Source organism: Natator depressus, chromosome 2 (genome assembly GCF_965152275.1).
Source record: "Natator depressus isolate rNatDep1 chromosome 2, rNatDep2.hap1, whole genome shotgun sequence".
Taxonomy (NCBI): Eukaryota; Metazoa; Chordata; order Testudines; family Cheloniidae; genus Natator; species Natator depressus.
The window spans coordinates 150,788,983-150,810,179 of NC_134235.1; the positions used below are offsets into that span (position 1 = coordinate 150,788,983).

Sequence of the window (21,197 nt, forward strand, 5' to 3'; positions counted from 1 at the left end):
CCTAGCCCTATACCCCTTACAGCACTCTCCCACCCATCCTCTCCACATCCCAGAGCCGCCACCCCATGTCCCTCACCCCCACAGCCCTGTATCCCATTCACCTGCATACACTGCTGCACTCCCTGTGCTCCCCACATCCTCATGCACCTGTTGCCTTCTACTTTCCCCTGCATCCCCATTTACCCCACATACCCCCATATCCCCTTCTCTCTCCTTCACTGCCCCCTTTCACCCCACTTTTGTCTAGCTACATTATAAACTCTTTGTGGCAGAATCTCTCTTTTTATGTGTATGTCCAGCATCTACTTCCCTGGAGCCCTGATCTTAGTTGGGGTCTCTAGGCACTAAACAAAAATTTTAATAATAAATAATGCGGAAGTACATATGTTAGTCCATGCTAGATGTGTACACATGAATACACGTGAGTATCTGCATGTAGGTGTGGGAGTCAGTTTCTACAGATTTATTTATATAGGTATATGGACAAGTATGCATTTCTGTGGTTGTGCGCTATGGATTTGTATTTGGGCTTCAGGAGTGGGCCATTAATGGATCCATTGCAGCTGTGATAATGTGTGGTCCTAAGTCCACACATAAAATTACAGTAACTTTAGTGAACAAAAAACATGGAGCTGATTACGAAAAATGGGAAAGGGGAGGGAAAGAATCAAGAAAACCTTTGTGAAATTTCATTTTTTTTAACATTAGCCTTTTTGACTATTTTGCTGCCAGCTCTAGCGTCAGGTAACAAATAAAACATGAAATTAGCATAATACATCTGTCAAAACAATAAATATGCCTGTTTGGGCCTTGCAGTGAAAATGAGCACATGAGCAAGGGTGGGGGAGAGCAAGCGATGGAGGGAGGGGGGATGGAGTGAGAAGGGGTGGGGTCTCAGGAAGGGGCTGGGCCTCAGGGAAGGGGCGGGGCAGTGGGCTGGGCAAGGGGGTTCAGTTTCTGCAATTAGAAAGTTGGCAACCCGGGTTTCAGCCCTGCAGTGTGCCAGGGCTGGCTTTAGCACTGCAGTGCGCTGGGGCTGGGGACTTTTGCCTTGCAATGCACCAGTGCTCAGGACTCCAAGCTCCCAGCTTTAGCCCTGTGGGGCGGAGGGGCTCGGGGCTTCTGCACCACAGTGTGCTGGGGCTCGGGGTTTCAGGCTTTAGTCCTGCAGGGCACTGGGGCTCGGGGTTTCTGCCCCGCAGGCACCGGGACTCCGGGCTTTAGCTCTGCGGTTTAGGGAGACTCAGGACCCCCCAGGGGGCAGCAGACCCACAGTTGAGAACCACTGATCTAGTCCATCCCTCCACAATGAGTCAGGCTTAATATACCTAGATCAGTGGTTCTCAAACTTATTTGATTATGCTCCACTTCCTTGTGTCTGTAGTAGCTGTAGTCAGGGTGCCCAGCCAGCAGCCACTGCTCTCCAGTCGCCCAGGTCTGAATGTGCTTCTTGTCCTATCCTCAGAGGTTAAAGAGAACAAGTTTCTCCCTCCTCCTTGTAACAACCTTTTAAGTACTTGAAAACTATTATCCTGTCCCCTCTCAGTCTTCTCTTCTCCAGACTAAAAAACCCAGTTTTTTCAATCTTCCCTCATAGGTCATGTTTTCTAGACCTTTAATCATTTTGATTGCTCTTCTCTGGACTTTCTCCAATTTGTTCACATCTTTCCTGAAATGTGGTGCTCAGAACCGGACACAATACTCCAGTTGAGGCCTAATCAGTATAGAGTAGAGTGGAAGAATTACTTCTCATGTCTTGCTTACAACACTCCAGCTAATACAGCCGAGAATAATGTTTGCTTTTTTTTGCAAATGCGTTCCACTGTTGACTCATATTTAGCTTATGATCCACTATGACCCCCAGATCCCTTTCCGCAGTACCCTCCTTTCTAGGCAGTCATTTCCCATGTTGTATTTGTGCAACTGATTCTTCCTTCCTAAGTGGAGTACTTTGCATTTGTCCTATTGAATTTCATCCTATTTACTTCCCTTAACCTTCTCTTCTCTAGATTAAATATGCACAATTCTTTCAATCTTTCCCTGTTCAACTTGTTCACATCTTTGTTAAAGCATGGTGCCCCAGTTTGGACACTTACTTGCAACACTGCTGTTAATACACCTTTGTCTTTTTTGCAAGCAACTACATCACATTGTATTTGTTTCAGGAAGCCTCCCTCCCAATCCCTGGCATGTAGGAACCAGGACCACAACCCAAATCTCGCTGTCTTGTAGGTTCCTTTTCTGCAAATACTTTTTCGGATTGGTCTTTTTATATGGAATACCCATCTAAGAATTAGGAGAGGGCTTCTGGGGAATTGTTTGGTGGGTCTGAGAAGCAGCAATGTCTGCAGAGTAGGCAAGCTTCAACAGGGAGACAAAGGCTGCCAATGATGTAATTTCCTACTTTATTGTTGCTCTAATGCTAGCTAGTCCCCAGCAGCCCTTCACCTTGGAGAGCAGCCAGTGAAGATTAATATGAAGCAGAGGCTGGTTAATACTGCACCTCCTCCAGCCTAGGCCTGGGACACAGCTGGCAGCTGTATCTGCCTGGTGACTACATACTCAGGGCTTTACAGAAATGTAATGAAAAGGCCCCTAGGGTTGCCAACTTTCTAATTCCACAAACCTGAAAACCTTTGCCCTTCCCCCTGCCCCACCCCTTCCCTGAGGTCCCATCCCCACTTTCTCCAGCTCCCTTCCTTCTATCACTCACTCTCCCCCACCCTCACTCACTTTAACTGGGCTGGAGCAGGGCATTGGGGTGTGGGAGGGGGTGAGGGCTCCAGCTGGGGGTGCAGGCTCTGGGGTGGGGCTGGGGATGAGGGGTTTGGGGTGCAGGAGGGGGCTCCAGGTTGGGCCAAGGGGTTTAGAGTGTGGGAGCAGGCTCAGGGCTGGGGCAGGGGTGCAGGAGGGGGTGCAGACTCCAGCTGGGGGTGTGGGCTCTGGGGATGAGGGGTTTGGGGTGCAGGAGGGGGCTCCGGGCTGGGCCAAGTGGTTTGGAGTGTGGGAGGAGGCTCAGGGCTGGGGCAGGCTCCAGGAGGGACTTTGGATGCAGGAGGGGGTTCCGACATGGGGCAGGGGGGTTGGGGAGTGAGGTGTAACGATGCTACCTTTGGTGGGACACAATTGAGAGTATCAATTCAGGACAAATTGCTTAGAGCACGGCAGTCACAGCCCAAGGCTGTGTTTCTTTTATTATTAAGGCACGCCAAACCAGCCAAACAGAGAGGACTTCGGTTTTATCCCACTGGCTAACCAGAAGTCATACAAGCAATTCCCTCAGATACTGCAGTTCCCTTGTATCACCACCAGCACCATCGTTATGGGGATGGATGGTTATGAAAACCAATACCCCAGTAAAAGAAAAAAGGATCTCCTTACCCAAAGGACCAAGCCCTAGATCCAGGTCAATATACCAGTTAGATCTTACCCACAAATCATGCTGTTGCCAATCCTCTAGAATCCAAAATCTAAAGGTTTATTCATAAAAAGAAATATAGATGACAGCTAAAAGTGGTCAAAGTAGTCAATTACATACAGCAATGGCAAAGTTCTTGGTTCAGGCTTCTGGCAGTGATGGAATAAACTGCAGGCTCAAATCAAGTCTCTGGAGTACATCCACAGCTTGGATAGGTCATTCAGTCCTTTGTTTGGTGCTTCAGTATAGCAAAGTTCCTCCAGAGGTAAGAAGCAGGACTGAAGACAAAATGGAGATGATGCAGCTGAGCTTTTGTCATGTGGCTTGTTCTTCCTTTGTTCCAAACACAACCTACCCAACATATGGCATGGAAAAACCTTAGAGTTCTGTCCATATGCATGTCCCTGCATGCCTTGCTGAGTCACAAGGTGTATCTGCCTTCTCTCAATGGGTCAATTGTATAGCTGATGGTCCTTAATGGGCCATCAATCAGGCTAGGCAGTGCTGATGCCAAATTTTCTGGGGTGTCACCCAGAAGCATAGCACAAGTTTGAAATACAGACAGTATAGAGCCAATACTTATAACTTTAAATACAAAATGATACATGCATACAGATAGCATAATTATAACCAACTGTCATAAATATAAAGGGAAGGGTAAACCCCTTTAAAATCCCTCCTGGCCAGAGGAAATCTCCTCTCACCTGTAAGAGGTTAAGAAGCTAAAGGTAACCTCGCTGGCACCTGACCAAAATGACCAATGAGGAGACAAGATACTTTCAAAAGCTGGGAGGAGGGAGAGAAACACAGGGTCTGTGTGTCTGTCTATATTCTGTCTTTGCTGGGGATAGACCAGGAATGGAGTCTTAGAACTTTTAGTAAGTAATCTAGCTAGGTACGTGTTAGATTATGATTTCTTTAAATGGCTGAGAAAAGAATTGTGCTGAATAGAATAACTATTTCTGTCTGTGTATCTTTTTTGTAACTTAAGGTTTTGCCTAGAGGGGTTCTCTATGTTTTGAATCTAATTACCCTGTAAGGTATCTACCATCCTGATTTTACAGGGGGGATTTCTTTATCTCTATATACTTCTGTTTTTATTAAAAGTCTTCTTGTAAGAAAACTGAATGCTTTTTCATTGTTCTCAGATCCAAGGGTCTGGGTCTGTAGTCACCTAGGCAAATTGGTGAGGCTTTTTACCAAACCTTGTCCAGGAAGTGGGGTGCAAGGTTTTGGGAAGTATTTTGGGGGGGAAAGACGTGTCCAAACAGCTCTTCCCCAGTAACCAGTATTTGTTTGGTGGTGGTAGTGGCCAATCCAAGGACGAAGGGTGGAATATTCTGTACCTTGGGGAAGTTTTGACCTAAGCTGGTAAAGATAAGCTTAGGAGGTTTTTCATGCAGGTCCCCACATCTGTACCCTAGAGTTCAGAGTGGGGGAGGAACCTTGACACCAGCAAATCATAATCTTTTGATAGGCATCCTACTTGACCTCCTTTGCACAAGATTTGGTGCAATTATAGGACCTTGGTTGCAACAATGATTTATACGGTCATAGTTCACGTCAATAACATCACAGAGGTCTGGGAGGGAGTTAGGGTGCGGGAGGGGGTCCTGGGCAGGAGGTTGGGGTGCAGGGTCTGGGAAGGAGTCAGGGTGTGGGTTCCGACCTGGGGCAGAGGTTCCCAGCCAATGGGAGCTGTGGAGCCGGTGCTTGGGGTAGGGGCAGTATGCGGTGCTTCCCTGATTGCCCCTGCATGTAAGGGCTGGACATGCTGGCTGCTCCTGGGAGCCGCATGGAGCTAGGGCAGGCAGGGAGCCTATCTTAGCCCCACTGTGGCGCCGACTGGAATGTTAACGGCCTGGTCAGCAGCTGCCAGGGCCCCTTTTCGGCCGAGCATTCCGGTCGAAAACCAGACGCCTGGCAACCCTACGCCCTGTCCTGCAGCCGGCCGGTACTCTCTGTGACTCTGGCCTGTTGGCGAGAGGCCCAAGGGGGATGGACGAGAGCAGGGCTTGGCCATGTACTGAAAAACCAGACTGGGGCTTTAAGAATGGCTTATGTGACGCTGACTTTTATTTACCATCTGGGTTCTGAAACCCCAGAGAAACATGGCGGCCGAGATCTCGCTGCCCTGTCCATTCGCATCCGCTGTGAAGCGGGCAGGTGCAGAGCGACGCGGCCCTGCCCCGGGGATGAGGGGGGCTTTGCCTCCCTTCCCCTTGGAGCCGGGCAGGCGGAGAGTCTCGCGCCGCAGCGTGACCCCGGCAGAGGGTGCTGCAGGGAGGGCAGTGCGCGCACCTGTCCCGGCCCGGGACTCTCCCTCTGTGACTGTCCTGTGCGCGCAGGCTGGGCCGGTGGCTGCGTTGAAGGGGCACGTCCAGCTAAGCAAAGAGAAGCCGCGCGGCGATGAAGCAGAAGTTCCGTACAACACGTAGGGCGCCCCTGTGAAGAAACTGCATTTACGGGAAAAGGACGACTTGTGGCACCTTCCAGACTAACCAATTTAGATGCTCAAATAAATTGGTTAGCCTCGAAGGTGCCACAAGCCTGCTTTTCTTTTTGCGGAGACGGACGGACGCGGCTGCTGCTGCTCTGAAACCTGGATTTACGGGTTCTGACATCAATTTGGCGGGAATTCTCCAGAACCAGCGAAGGGGCTCTGGCTCCGCCTTCCGCGTGCTGGGCGCCTTCCCGCCTCCCTTGCGGGCGCCGTTCGCCAGAGGGTTGTTTCCCCGCAGCGTCCCGGCATCGGCCGCGACGCGCCGGGAAGTCCGTGGGAGGGACGCGGCCGCTTGCCGCCGGCTGCTGTTAACGTCGGCGCCCCCGGGCCCGGCAGAGAGCGGCGCGCGCGCGGCATTAGGGCCCCACAGCCGCCAGCGGATCTCTCGGCTTCAGGGCACCGCCGAGACCTGAGCGGGCGGCCGCTCTTCCCTCCCAGCTCCTCTCTATGGTCGCAGGTCCCAGTTCCCGCCGCCCACTCCCGTTAGTCACGTGGGCAGCGGTTTCCGGCGGGGACTCGCCGTGGCTGGAGCGGGGAGGAGGCGGACGCTCGCCGCGTGGGTCGGTGAGTGCGGTCCGCGCGGGGCCCCCTCCGAACCCCACTCCGGGGGGCCCCGCGCATCAGCCCCGCCCCCTCCCGCCGGGCCGGTTTCGGGGAAACCGGGGATTCGCCGCCCCCCCCCCGCCGTCGCCTGCTGCCGGGGGCGGTTACACGGCCCCGGGCTCAGCCCCCGCCGCTCGCTGCGGGCCGGGGGTCCCGCTCCCCAGCGGAGCCCCGGAGAGCGGGGCGGGCGCGACACCTGGGGGCGCTGCCCCAGGGCCAGGGCGGATTCAGCCCCCCCCGCGCCCCGCTGCAGAGGCGGGGCAGGGCACCCCCCGGGGGCTGCTTTGAATCGCTGACAGCGAGACCCGCGGGCGCGAGAGCAGCCCCTGCCGGGCACCCGCCTCTGCGCGTGTGGCGGCGCGGTGTGAACCCGTCTTCTGCCGGCTGAGGGGTCCCCCCTGATGCTCCCCGAGGCGCTGATCCTGGGAGCTGTCCTGGGCGGAGGCGGCTGCTGCCCGCCCCCGGGAAGCTGGCAGGGTTGGGGCTCAGCTTTGGCGCTACCAGCAAGTAAGAATAACAATGAAAGCCCGTCTCGCAGCGAGCCTGGCTGTGCTCCGTTTCTGAGCTCTGACGCAGCGGCAGCAATAACTCAGCAGTAACTAACTGTCTGATAACTAAAAAAGAAAAGGTGGGGTGGAGAGGAGGCAGCACATGGAGCTAGGAGCTGGAGGTAGCCGCTTCCCATGAGCCGGTTAGGGAGCCTGCCCCAGCCCTGTCGCCTTCCCCACCCCTGGGCCGCGACCCTCCTTGAGCACCCACGGCACCCCGCCAGGCCGCACCCCTCCCCTCCAAGCACCCACTGTGCCCCCCAAGCCGCTCCCCTCCCCCATCCCAAGTTTTAGTCAGGGGTATATAGTAAAAGTCATGGACAGGTCACAGGCTGGGAATTTTTCTTTTGTGCCCATGACCTGTCCATGACTTTTACTAAAAATACCCATGACTAAAACATTGCCTCAATTATCAGCTATATAGGGTTTGGCTAGGTAGAGGCCCTGAGACTACTTGTTGTCCTAGGTTTGTTGCAAATGGTTGAGTTGAAAACAGAAATTTCTACACTTCCTGTCCCGCTGCTCAGAAAACTGCATCAGCAGAAGTGGATTTGACCAGTTCTTACCTTTACTTCTGCAGCAGGGGTACGAGAGCTCACCTTTTCATTGGATAAACTTTCTTCTGATAAGTTTATGCCAGTACCATACACTTTTCTCAAATTATCTATATAACTCAAAAACTTTTTAATGCACAGTTAAAAATCACAATTGGCCAGGTTACATGCTGTGGAAGCTTTTCTTTTGTGATTTTTAACTTGCAACGTTAATGTTGCATTCCTATACATTTAATTGCCTAGCTTTCTTTTAAAAGTAGGTGTGGGAATGACCCCTACGTATATGCACTTCCTTGCGGTATAGATACATTTCAGGTAAACTGTGTGCGTATCAGCTGGGCATGCCTTTAACTACACGAGTAACAGGTATGCACGTCAAAGACCACATAGTTTATTAAAATAAACTTGTTAGTCTCTAAGGTGCCACAAGTACTCCTTTTCTTTTTACAGTTTATTGGGGATTCTTTTATGGTGTTCTTCACACAACGCACAGTCAACCTGTGGAGCTCCTTGCCGGAGGATGTTGTGAAAGCCAAGACTAATAACAGGGTTCAAAAAAGAACTAGATCAGTTCATGGAGGTTAGGTCCATCAGTGGCTATTAGCCAGGATGGACAGGGATGGTGTCCCTAGCCTCTGTTTGTCAGAAGCTGGGACTGGGCAACAGGGGATGGATCACTTGATGATTACCTGTTCTGTTCATTCCCTCTGGGGTACCTGGCATTGACCAATGGCGGAAGACAGGATACTGGGGTAGATGGACCTTTGGTCTGACCCAGTATGGCTGTTCTTATGGTCTTACGTATTCACAAGAACTGCGCTCCAGTTAGGGTGGAGAGATCCCAAGATGTGCTTGAGGACCTGCTCTCCACACACAAATTTGAAGTTTCTGTCCTGCTGGAGAATCCAGTGTATTGCTCCCTCTTGAAATCTGACTTATTTAATCTCTCCCCACTTAAAAAAAAATGTAAAAACTTACTTTTTCAGAGGTATTTTTAAGTTACTACCACAGTTGCTGTAGTGTTTTTTTTGTTTTGTTTTGTTTACTCACCTTGTTTATGAATTTGTTGAGGCTGGGATGTTCTTTTTATTAGTTAATGAGAATTGTTTTAATGGTGGTGGCACTTTTGCAATGGAGCAGTCGGGGCGGAGCTTTGTGAATAAAATTATTATTTATTTGGGGATGCAAAGTCTGAATTGTGAGTGTTATATAGTGATTAACATTTAAAAACCATCTGAGGAGTTGAGGGGAGTAGAATGAGTTTGGGTGCCCGGCCATTTGAAAGGAGGGTTCAGGTTAGGAGGCAGCACTAAGGCAAATAGTTGTCTCCACATTTTGGAAAAAACTGCTCATTTAAATAGATGTAATTGTGCTGCTTACAATGTAACATTTTCTTTTGCTGTATATGCTCAATCTTGCATTTTTATACAGTAGAATCTCAGTTACAAATACCTTGGGAATGAAGGTTCTTTGTAACTCTGAAATGTTTGTAACTCTGCACAAAATGTTATGGTTGTTCTTTCAAAAGTTTACAACTGAACGTTGACTTAATACAGCTTTAAAACTTTATTATGCAGAAGAAAAATGCTGCTTTCCCTTTACTTTTTTAGTAGTTTACATTTAACACAGTACTGTACTGTATTTCCTTTTTTTTTTTTGTGTGTGTCTTTGCTGCTGCCTGATTGGATACTTCTAGTTCCAAATGAGGTGTGTGGTTGACCGGTCTGTTCATAACTCTGGTGTTTGTAATTCTGAGCTTCTACTGTAATTTTATTTTGGAGGAATTTTTTTTCATTTAATAGAGCACCTGTTCATTGAAAACTGTCAATTTCGCAGTTAATCTGTTTCTGAGTTACATTTTTTGTGGGTGTGTCATAACCATACAGCTAAGGGTAGCCTAGAATTCCTCCTTACCTGTAAGGGGTTAAGAAGTTCAAATAACCTGGTTGGCACCTGACCAAAGGGACCAATGGGGAAAGAAGATACTTTCAAATCTTGGGGGCAGGAAAGGGGGAATTTGGAGGCTTTGTTGGTGTGTTCTCTGGGGAAAGCAGAGGGGCATCAGGTCAAAAAAAACCTCCTTCTCCTATAAACCATCCTGTACAAGTCTCTGATATTACACAAAGAGTAAGTAAATAAGGCAAGGCGCGTTAGATTACCTTTTGTTTTCAACTTGTGAATTTTCCCTTTGCTAGAGGGAGGTTTATCCCGGGTTTTTTGTAACTTTAAAGTTTTGCCTACAGGGGAATCCTCTGTGTTTTGAATTTGTAAATACTGTAAAGTATTTACCATCCTGATTTTACAGAGGTGATTCTTTTACCTTTTCTTAAAATAAAACCCTACTTTTAAGAACCTGACTGATTTTCCCATTGTTCCAAGACCCAGGGATTTGGGTCTTTGATCATTTTGTAACCGATTGGTTAGGATATTATTCTCAAGGGTTTGGGGGGATTGCTGGGGGAAGAGGAACTCCAAGTGGTCCTTTTCCCTGGTTCTTTGTTAATCACTTGGTGGTGGTGGCAGCATTACTTAAACCCAAGGTACAAGGGAGAATTTGTGCCTGGGGAGTTTTTAACCTAAGCTGGTAGAAATAAGCTTAGGGGGTCTTTCATGCGGGTCCTCACGTCTGTACCCTAGAGTTCAGAGTGCAGGAGGGAACCCTGACAGGGTGCGAGGGAAAATAGTTAGCATTTTTCTTCAGTGCAAAGCATATATTTTATACCCATCCTCCACTCTCCTTCAGAGGTAACTTAATGGATTGTCCTCAAACTTAATCACCTCTAGGATGGAGAACAAGCATAATATATTTCATTCCAAAGGATGACTTAAAGAAAAAAATTGTTGGTGAGTAAAAACAAGCTGTTCTAACGAGAGAAAAATTTGCGCCATAACAGCAGTTGCAACCAGTTAGTGCTATATGGTTTGTGATTACATAATGGAAATTATATTGGAATGCATTTATGCATGCCCAGAGGCAGATAAAGATGAGCTGAAAATCAAAAGCTTGTAAGATCTTAGAGCAGGGATCGGCAACCTTTGTCATGTGGCCCACCAGGGTAAGACCCCTGGTGGGCTGGGCCGGTTTGTTTACCTGCCAGGTCCGCAGGTTCAGTTGATTGCAGCTCCCAGTGGCCATGGTTTGCTGCTCCAGGCCAATGGGGGCTGCGGGAAGCGGCGTGGGCCGAGGGATGTGCTGGCTGCTGCTTCCCGCGGCCCCCATTGGCCTGTGGGAGCTGCGATTGGCCTAACCTGCGGACACGGCAGATAAACAAACTGGCCTGGCCCGCCTGGGGGCTTATCCTGGCGGGCCGCGTGCCAAAGGTTGCCGATCCCTGTCTTAGAAGCAATATGGGTATAGATGCTACCTGTTTAGTTTGGGACCAAAATGTAAGTTTTGTAAAGCCGTTTGTAAAACGTGAATAGATTATTTTTTCTTGAAACAGAATTTGTATTTCAATATTCTCATGTATTGCTGTGAACTTCATACACAGCATTGAGCTAGTACATGAGAATTGAAAGTCACAAACTAAAATGTAGCTTCTAAGTCTAGTGTTAACTATCCAAAAGAAGTGAAATCTGTCAAGTGAATTGGATTTAAAATTTTCATTTTTAATTATTCTGTGTGGATGTGCTATTACTAACACAGGCAAGGGGTTTAAGAAAGATTGCCCTGACAGTATACATATAAAACATAAAGTTGAAGACTTTACTTTCTCTTCTGGCAAGAAAATATGCCTTCCGTAAACAGAGGTACAAGTGATGAATTTTGTTAGAAGTTTCTATATTTGGTCAGCAATACCCCAGCTTTCTTTAATTAAAAAAAAAAATCCCTTTGGGTTTGTTAGTTTAATGGTGAATTTTGTGTTTGTGTGTGTCAAGTTTCCCCAAAATCAATATAGATATGGAAAATTTATGGTGGCTGGGATTTTGCTTGTTCTGGCAGATACCACAAAATTTACAGTAATGATTTCTCAGGTTCTTAAGGTAGTGGTTGTCAAATACAGGACTAATTCTATACATTTAACTACAGTATTATGCATTTTCTGATTTTATAATCTTAAAACCAAAACTTAAAAACTAAAGAAAAAATAATTCTGAATTTCTACATTGTAGGTTAATATCTCAAATTGAATGTAAGATTAGTAGAAAATCTTTACTAGAATATTTGATTTCTTTGAAAGCTACTGAGCCTTTTTAGAAGTTGAGAGATTCACTAAACATTTGAGTACTTTTTTGGCAAGGTCCAGTTATTTTTATGAAACCACTTAATGAACCCTGATATTTATATATTTTTATTTCAGAAACTGAATATTATACTGGTATGAAGTCTGGGATTTGCTATAATATAATTATTGCTAAAATGAGTCTTGGACTAGTGCAAAAAAACTGTGCTAACCTAACAATCCAGTGAAAAGAAAAGGAGTACTTGTGGCACCTTAGAGACTAACCAATTTAATTGAGCATAAGCTTTCGTGAGCTACAGCTCACTTCATCAGATGCATACTGTGGAAAGTGTAGAAGATCTTTTTATATACACACACAGCATGAAAAAATACCTCCTCCCACCCCACTCTCCTGCTGGTAATAGCTTATCTAAAGTGATCACTCTCCTTACAATGTGTATGATAATCAAGTTGGGCCATTTCCAGCACAAATCCAGGTTATCTCACCCCGCCCCCCAACCCACTCTAACCCCTCAGACAGAGACAAACACCTACAAGATCTCTATCAAGCATTCTTACAACTACAATACAATTCTTACAACTTACAACCACCTGCGGAAGTGAAGAAACAGATTGATAGAGCCAGAAGAGTTCCCGGACGTCACCTACTGCAGGACAGGCCTAAGAAAGAAAATAGCAGAACGCCACTAGCCGTCACCTTCAGCCCCCAACTAAAACCCCTCCAACGCATTATTAAGGATCTACAACCTATCCTGAAGGATGACCCAACACTCTCACAAATCTTGGGAGACAGGCCAATCCTTGCCTACAGACAGCCCCCCAACCTGAAGCAAATACTCACCAGCAACCACATACCACACAACAGAACCACTAACCCAGGAACCTATCCTTGCAACAAAGCCCGTTGCCAGCTGTGTCCACATATCTATTCAGGGAACACCATCACAGGGCCTAATCACATCAGCCACACTATCAGAGGCTCGTTCACCTGCACATCCACCAATGTGATATATGCCATCATGTGCCAGCAATGCCCCTCTGCCATGTACATTGGTCAGACTGGACAGTCTCTACGTAAAAGAATAAATGGACACAAATCAGATGTCAAGAATTATAACATTCATAAACCAGTCGGAGAACACTTCAGTCTCTCTGGTCACGCGATTACAGACATGAAAGTTGCTATATTACAACAAAAAAACTTCAAATCCAGACTCCAGTGAGAAACTGTTGAATTGGAATTCATTTGCAAATTGGATACAATTAACTTAGGTTACCTTGCATAATGACTTAGCCACTCCCAGTCTCTATTCAAGCCTATTTCCCCTTGTTTTTTCCTACCCGCCCTCCCTCCCCCCCCAGGCGTTCTTGTTAAACCCTGGATTTGTGCTGGAAATGGCCCAACTTGATTATCATACACATTGTAAGGAGAGTGATCACTTTAGATAAGCTATTACCAGCAGGAGAGTGGGGTGGGAGGAGGTATTTTTTCATGCTTTGTGTGTATATAAAAAGATCTTCTACACTTTCCACAGTATACATCTGATGAAGTGAGCTGTAGCTCACGAAAGCTTATGCTCAATTAAATTGGTTAGTCTCTAAGGTGCCACAAGTACTCCTTTTTCTTTTTGCGAATACAGACTAACACGGCTGTTACTCTGAAGCCAGTGAAAGTTTTATGAACTGATCCCTTTGAACCGCCAGCATTAAGACATGAATACTACATACCACTGAATTTTGGAGGCACTCAGATTTCGAGTGGTATAAATCATTATTTTTATCCCAGGAAGGCTGAGAGTTATTGGCCCTTAAAATCATATAATGACATCTTGCTTTTTATTTTTCTGCTTGAATCCTGACATGATTTTAACTGCCACTATCAGGACCCATTACAGCCAGAAATCAGTGCTTCATACAATCAGAAATCTTAGAAACAACTTTCATTTGGTATAGAGTATTAATCTATTGGGTTGTGATATCAGCTGCTAAAATTCTGTCACTCCTAAAGTGGAGGTATGATGCAGTACGCAAGATTATCAGAATGTAGGAACCTTAAGGTACAGTGTTTTGTGATTTGATAAAGCTAGAAGCAGTGTGTCAGTACAAATATGTTAAAGCTTTGATTCTGAACTAAAAAGTGTCTCTAAAAATGGCATCATGGGGTTTCATTTTTTCTCATTGTGTACCTAGGTTAGGAAAATTTATGAGCATTTTATCTGTGCTGGTGCATCTGCATGGCTGCTAGTGACAGTACAAACTGTAACATAGGCAGGGCACAGACAGGATTTTTACCACCACATTGCCTACACCCTGTCTACCACTACAGCTTCTGCTGTTGGTAGCAATGGTGCAAAAATGTTTATACGCTTTCCTAGAGGAAAGCCAATATGCTTTGACTTTTCAGTCTTTTTATGTTTATTTTATTTATTTTTCTCCTAATTACCATTGCTGCAAACTTAACCTGTGGTCTGAGAGTCAAGCAACCAGGTTCTTTCCTTTTCACTCATTGCGTCAGTAATGAAAGTTTTGTAGGTCAGATTAGGGCCTCAATTACACTTGTGCAATCTGGTTGTCTTATTTGTGTTGTTAGATGTGCAGCTGGTTGGGATTTTCTGACTGATGCACAAATGGAATAGAACCCTGCTCTAGGAGCTGCATTGGCTTTGCAGTGCTAACATGAGTAAAAAGTCGTAAAAAATGTACTGTTTGTTGGGAAAGGAAAGCAGATTTCACTCTGAATGCAGGTAGGGAGCAGTTATATTGCTTAAGAAGGTGCCGTTCTTTGTAAGTCTTTTTCAGATCTGAACCATACTTTAAGGAGCAATAAACTATTCCAGAAGCCAGTTCTTGAGAAGAATAGACATGGTTTTACCGTAAGTTATTTGATTGCCCGGTGTTTAATTAACAATTTGAACGTCTCTCTACAGAGCTTCAAAATGACTAAAAAGAGGAAACACCAAGAGGATTTCCAAAAGGTGAAGTTAAAAGTTGGAAAAAAGAAGCCTAGACTTGAAAATGCAACTGATACAAACTTCAAAACGAAGGCCATACATCTTCCTGAACAGCTTAAAGAGGATGGAATACTTCCCACGAACAATAGAAAACTTAACATAAAGGTATGGTAAGGTAAAAGTTTCAGCAGTGATTTGACAATTTATTATGTTTTTTAACAAAGGTTGTATTTGAGCACTGTCCCACTGACCTTGACCAAATGCTGGACTATGGATACTTGTGAAGTTTAGATAGTGGCTTGGGTCTTTGGATGAGCTAATAACCTAAGGCAGAGATTTTAAAAAATAGGAGCCGGAAGTTAAATATTGTTTGGGAAGCTTTAACTCAAGACACCTGTTTTTTAAAATCTTGGTGTTATGTCATTAGTTTTTCATTAGTTTGTCCAGAGGCAGAAGGTTTCAAAAATAGACTTCTAAAGCCATATTTAACTTTAGGTTCCTGTTTTTCTTCGTTTTTCGTCTGCTTGCTATCCCCTCTCTAAGTCCATCTGTTGCAACCTGAAAGGAACTGCACCTTCATGATTTATCAAAGGCATCTGTTTTTGGCTCCTGGCTCTTCAGAGGTCACCTCTCTTGGGTAGGGATCTGTCTCTCTCTCTTGACAGGGGTTTTTCCAGGCTGTAGTGTTTCCCGCCTACACTGTGATAGCCCTAATAAGCCAGACCACCTAAGCAGGCTTTCTCTGCACATTGCTTTCTCTCCAAAGGCTACGAACAGCTGTAATTGCCAGCAGTACAGGGTACCACACAGCTCTTTCTAAGCAAATACATTTGTTCTTAATGTGAAGGCATTACAGAGAAAGCATTAAAAACAATAAAAGAACCTACACATCTGCTAAAAAGCTTACCAGAGGTGACCCCAACTCCAACCTGGGGTTCTGGTAGGTGTCAGTCCTTCGAAACACATAACTGGATTTTCCCCCGGGGTTACAAGTTCATAACTGTCTCAGATTCAGAACCAGAACTATAATGAGTAGTCAGTCTTTCCTTTATATAGCTTAGGCTTATGATCTTGGTCTCATGTAACAGGTGATCAGCAGGCAATGGCCACTCTTCAGGGCATAACTTCATAAGACTGTGTTTTTGCATAACTGGACATAGGGACTGATGGTGCAAAAATGTATTTGCATTGACCTCCTCATAGATCAGTGGTGGGCAACCTGCGGGGTGCATGCGGCCCATCAGGGTAATCCACTGGCGGGCCGCGAGACAGTTTGTTTACATTGACAGACCACAGGCATGGCCCCCCGCAGCTCCCAGTGGCTGTAGTTCACTGTTCCTGGCCAATGGGAGCTGCGGGTGGCCGTGCCTTTGGACAGTCAATGTAAACAAACTGTCTTGTGGCTCGCCAGCGGATTACCCAGATGGGCCGCAGGTTGCCCACCACTGCCTTAAATAGTCCTCAGGTCCTCATTGACCTGCCCTTAGCTAATCCCCAGGAAAACCAGTTAATACTTTTTGTTCCAAAAGTCCATTCTTGTCTGACACATTGTTCAATATAGTCCTTTAATCAATACAGTCCAGCTCTCACATCTGTCACCTTTTCCCCTTCTAGAGGTTGCATACAATTCAAGCCACAATAATTCATAAATGATTCTTTTAATATATTGGACTCCAAACATACTTAAATTTTAATTCAGTACGTTCTCCAAAGTACAGCAATTTTCTGCAATATATCTGTCACACCACCTTCCTTTCCTTAACTCTAGCTCTCCCACTGGAGGAGATGAGGGGCCACCTTCAAAGAAGTAAGTCTGCTATGGGTAACTTAAAAGCAGCTGTGCAGTTATAGCTGGCGTACCCCAGCTCTACTCCGCAGGTAGAAGTGAGTAAGAGAGAGTCTTGCTTGCTATTATTAATTCAGGAGGCACACAGATGTTATGATTATGAAGGTCATGTAAGTACCTAGATAGCAAACCATGAAATTATTGCCTACTTCCTGTAATTAGGAAGGTAGGTGACTTGTTGGCTGTTATGCTCTAAAAGAAAGCATTTTTGGATCTGAAATTATTAAGCTCTTGATATAGTCCATTAAAACAGTTTCTGTACCTATTAAGTCTTTTAAGAACAGATTAATACTAGAAAATGGGTCAGTTTAAAGTTTTTGAAGGAATAACTAGTAAATATGTCTCTCTCTTCTTGTAGGATCTGCTTTCACAGATGCATCACTATAGTGCCGGAGTTAAGCAAAGTGCTCTTCTTGGGCTCAAAGAACTGCTGTCCCAGTATCCATTTATAATTGATGCACACCTTTCAAATATACTAAGTGAGGTGGCAGCTGTATTTACAGACAAGGACTCTGGTGTCAGAGTGGCAGCAATCCGGCTCCTTCAATTCTTGGCTCCAAAAATCCGAGCTGAGCAGATTGCTCCATTTTTTCCTTTGGTAAGTGCCCACCTCTCCAGTGCCATGACTCATATCAGTGAAGGAATTCAGGAGGATTCTTTAAAGGTCTTGGACATCTTGTTGGAAGAGTACCCAGCCCTCCTTACTAATCACTGTAGTATATTGCTGAAGAATTTTGTAGAGCTTATTTCTCACCAGCAGTTGTCAAAAAACCTGAAAAGTAGAGAGAAAATATCCTGGATGCTGTCTGTTAACCCTAACCGCAGAGTAACTTCACAGCAATGGAGGCTGAATGTATTGATCAGATTCAAGAAGTTTCTCCAAGCATTGGTAGATGGTTCCAGTGGATCAGAAGAAGATGAAGAGATCCAGGAGCAAAAGGAGAACTCCCAGTTCATGAGGAACTCAGTATGTATAAGCTGGAAGGAGCATGCCAGTAATCAGCAGCACATCCAGCTATATGAAAATGGCGGGTCACAACCAAGGATCAATTCAGCATTCAGACTAAGGTGAGAAAAATGTTACCTGTCTGATAGTTTCATTGAGTCAATTCTATATTTACAACTAAGCTAATATGAAACTGTTGTATGTTGTTGCTGCTGAGTCACAGGTGTTCATTTTTGTTCTAGGACTCTAGCGAGATTTATATTAGATCATTCAGTGAGATGGGTTATTTTACCACAACAATTTGATCATGTTATGGAATATGAAAATATAGAAGTATTGAGCCATTGATAACCATACTCTATGTCCATTATGACTCTCTCAGTGCTATTTTTCATTAACCACAAATAAAATGGTCATTTATACCACTTGTTACAAATTTTCAGTACAGGCCATCCTTCCATTACATCTTCCATGCAGATGGAACACCAGAGCATTATTTTTTACTGCGTATAAATGGAGAGTGTGAAGGCAAATCTCTTTTTAGTAGTAGAAGTTAAGTGTACTGGCCCAGAGAGCGTCTCATGCTTTAATGATGTGCATATTCTAATGTGATGTAGACACATTAACTTCAGGCCATGTGATCAGCACTTTTTTTTAACTGAGGAATTTTGAAGGCTCAGAAAGTTAACCTGTCTTGACTGTAACTTTGATCTCTTTTCTCCAACCTACAGTTTCTTTGGCTGAACATAAAATCTTTCATACTATCCATTTTATAAATACTGTCTGGCTGTCTGAGGTGTACAACTATGTGGCTATTTGGTATAATCACACAGGTCACTTATTTTGAGGTCACACATAGAATTGTCAGTGCGCACATGCTTTTCATCAAATTACCAATTTTCTAGATCAGTTCACTTATAGATAAAATGTGACTTCTTGAAATATGATTCCTTTAACTGACAAAAATTAGTGATGAAAGTGAAAAATAACTTTTTTAATGTATGCTTACTAACAAGAAATAGAAATAATTAACAGAATAGATAGTGAGAAATGGACTTAATTTTACATTTATGAAAAAACCCAATTGTATATTTCTAGTCCTCTTCCCTAGTGACCCTCCCTACACTAGACAAAAAGCCTTGCCCCACTTTGTTCGTGCAGTGCCTGTAAGACAGTTTGCATCCACACACAAATGTCATCCTTGGCATTTTATATTCATTGTAGCATTCATAGAATGAACTGCCTGAGAACAGTAGTACTACTTACCTCTTAGGTAGCACCTTTCATCCATAGATCTCAAAGCAGTTTACAAAGGAGGCACGTAGCATTATCCCCATCTTATGGAGTGGGGAAACTAAAGCACAGAGCTGAAGTAACTTGCCCAAAGTCATGTAACAGGCCAGTGACAGAGCTGGGAATAGACCCCAGGTCTCCTGAGTTCCAGTCCAGTGCTCTATCTACCGTATATCTGATTGAACTACAGGAGGGTATAATGTGTCTTTCCCCTGTGCAAATTCAAAGGCACAGCTATTAGATGGTCTTCCCATCTCCACTGCCACGTTTTACCTGTCAGTGACTGTTCTGTGCTCCCTGCCATAGGGGCAGATCAACAGGAAGCACCTTATTTGCAATGAGTACTGGGAATTATATGACGTTAACAATAGTGTGCAGTTGATTGCCAGTATCCACTTCTGTAAGCTAGCAAGTAAGAGTTCAACAGTCTTCTTGATTTCCAATAAAATCTGCTCCACTGAAAACTTTGATTGAGTTGTAAGCTGGGCTGAGCCAATGAAAAAGCCCTGCTTGGATAATGGAGTGCAAGTCAATTCACATGGAGTCAGAACTAGCACGTTTACACCAAGATGTGTCAGAGGCTTGCCAAATTGTGCACTGAATGCTGTCCATGCAATGTGAGAGCTGAAGATGCATCATAACAAAGACTGAGAAGATACCTGAACATGTGGTGCCAGCTGAATTAGCTGCCCTTTCTGTGAGGAGCTGGATTTCAATAAGGAATCCAGAGAGCCGCTGATGTGAGCGAGCATGAGGAAGAGCCAGCAGATTACCAAGAGGAGATGTTACCAGAATCTAAAGGATGGCTGGCAAAGGAAGGTGATGGCAGCAAAGTCAAGTTATTGGGAAAAGAAGGGCCCTCCTCAAAAGGTATTGAGATGTATTTCATTTGATCACATTTGGTGGTTGTTTTACTATGTGCACTGGGGGATTGGAGGGACCTGGGGAGTGAGATAAATAGGACCAGTCCATCTTGTCTTACTGGCTACAGCCGTGATTGCTAAGAGTGCCAGTTACCACTAATAAGGGTAGAAGTAGTCTGGTTGCTGGAGATCGAAAATAGATGACTAGATAGTAGTTCTCAACCCGGGGTCCTGGGCCCCCTGGGGGGCTGTGAGAAGGTTTCTGGGGGCCCTCCAGGCAGGGCCAGTGTTACAGTCACTGGGGCCCAGGGCAGAAAGCCAAAGCCCCACCATGCAGGGCTGAAGCCTGGGGCCCTACCACCTGGGCTGAAACCAAAGCCTGAGCAACTTAGTTTCGCGGGGCCCCCTGTGGTGTGGGGCCGCAGGCATTTGCCCTGCTTGCTAACCCATAATGCTGGCTCTGGCTTTTATATGCAGAAAAACAGTTGTGGCACAGGTGGGTTGGGGAGTTTTTATAGCATTTGGCGGGCGGTGGGGGGGCCTCAGAAAGAAAAAGGCTGAGAACTCCTGGACTCGAGCATAGAGCCCTTCTCCCTGACCACTTTTTCCTGCCCAAAATATCACATTAACCTGGAGACTCTTAATCCTGTCATCCCCAATTCCATCTCTTTTAGCTCTGCAGTCAGTTCTCGGGGCTTGTCCACACTTACTGGAGGATCGATGCTGCGGCGATCGATGCATCCGTGGTCGATTTTAGCAGGTCTTCAGTAGACCCGCTAAATCGACCGCCAATCGCTCTCCTGTCGACTCCTGTATTCCACCTGATCGAGACGAGTAAGGGGAGTCTCCCGTCGATGTCATGTAGTGTGGACCCCATGGAAAGTAGATCCAAGCTACGTCCATTTGATTTACACTATTCACGTAACTCAAATTGCATAGCTTAGGTAGACTTTTCCCTTTAGTATAGACAAAGCCTCAGCCTCTGCTACTACTGTTGCTGCCAGGAAAGAAGTAACTTCTAATGGGAGGGAAGAGAAATGCCTGGGATTCCCGTGGCTCCTACTCTTCATGGACAGTCTCAAAATGGCCAACATAAATGTTTAACACACAAACAATATTAACGTCCTCCCGAAAGCTACATCTTTTTATTGCACTAAATCTTACAGGCAAGGTCAGTGGTCCAAGATGTTACTCATTGATATAATACATTTATTACCCATGAGAGGAATCAGCGCAGATAATGCAAATAAATTTATCATGTATTTTAATCTTTTGCTGCTCTGACAGCGGGGGACAGCAAAATCTCTCAGTTGGCTACACATCTAGCTTTCTGACAGCTTTCTTATCAAAGCAGTCGCTGTCCTGGGCATAAAAAACAATAACTTGCACACAGGGTGGAGAGGGGGGTGGGATATTAATTGCTGCCGTGTCTGGTACAGTCTGCTATTTTTATTTAAACAAAACAAAACCTCACTTGCCACCAAACTG

The 21,197-nt window shown here is 45.4% G+C and overlaps 1 protein-coding gene across 3 annotated transcripts in view; it reads left to right on the forward strand.

Annotated features, from left to right (window-relative positions):
* Window positions 1-5,781: 5,781 nt before the first annotated feature.
* Window positions 5,782-21,197, forward strand: part of TEX10 (testis expressed 10) — a 124,970-nt gene continuing 109,554 nt past the window's right edge. Inside the window, exons 1-3 of one of the 3 annotated variants that reach the window (XM_074945126.1) lie at window positions 5,782-5,852; window positions 14,738-14,926; window positions 16,966-17,675. In XM_074945126.1, the coding sequence (XP_074801227.1) occupies window positions 14,747-14,926; window positions 16,966-17,675 (890 nt within the window). In that variant the 5' untranslated portion in view covers window positions 5,782-5,852; window positions 14,738-14,746. Of the gene's footprint in view, window positions 5,853-6,338; window positions 6,486-14,737; window positions 14,927-16,965; window positions 17,676-21,197 lie in introns of those variants that run through there. The other 2 variants (XM_074945127.1, XM_074945125.1) reach the window with 2 other exon arrangements.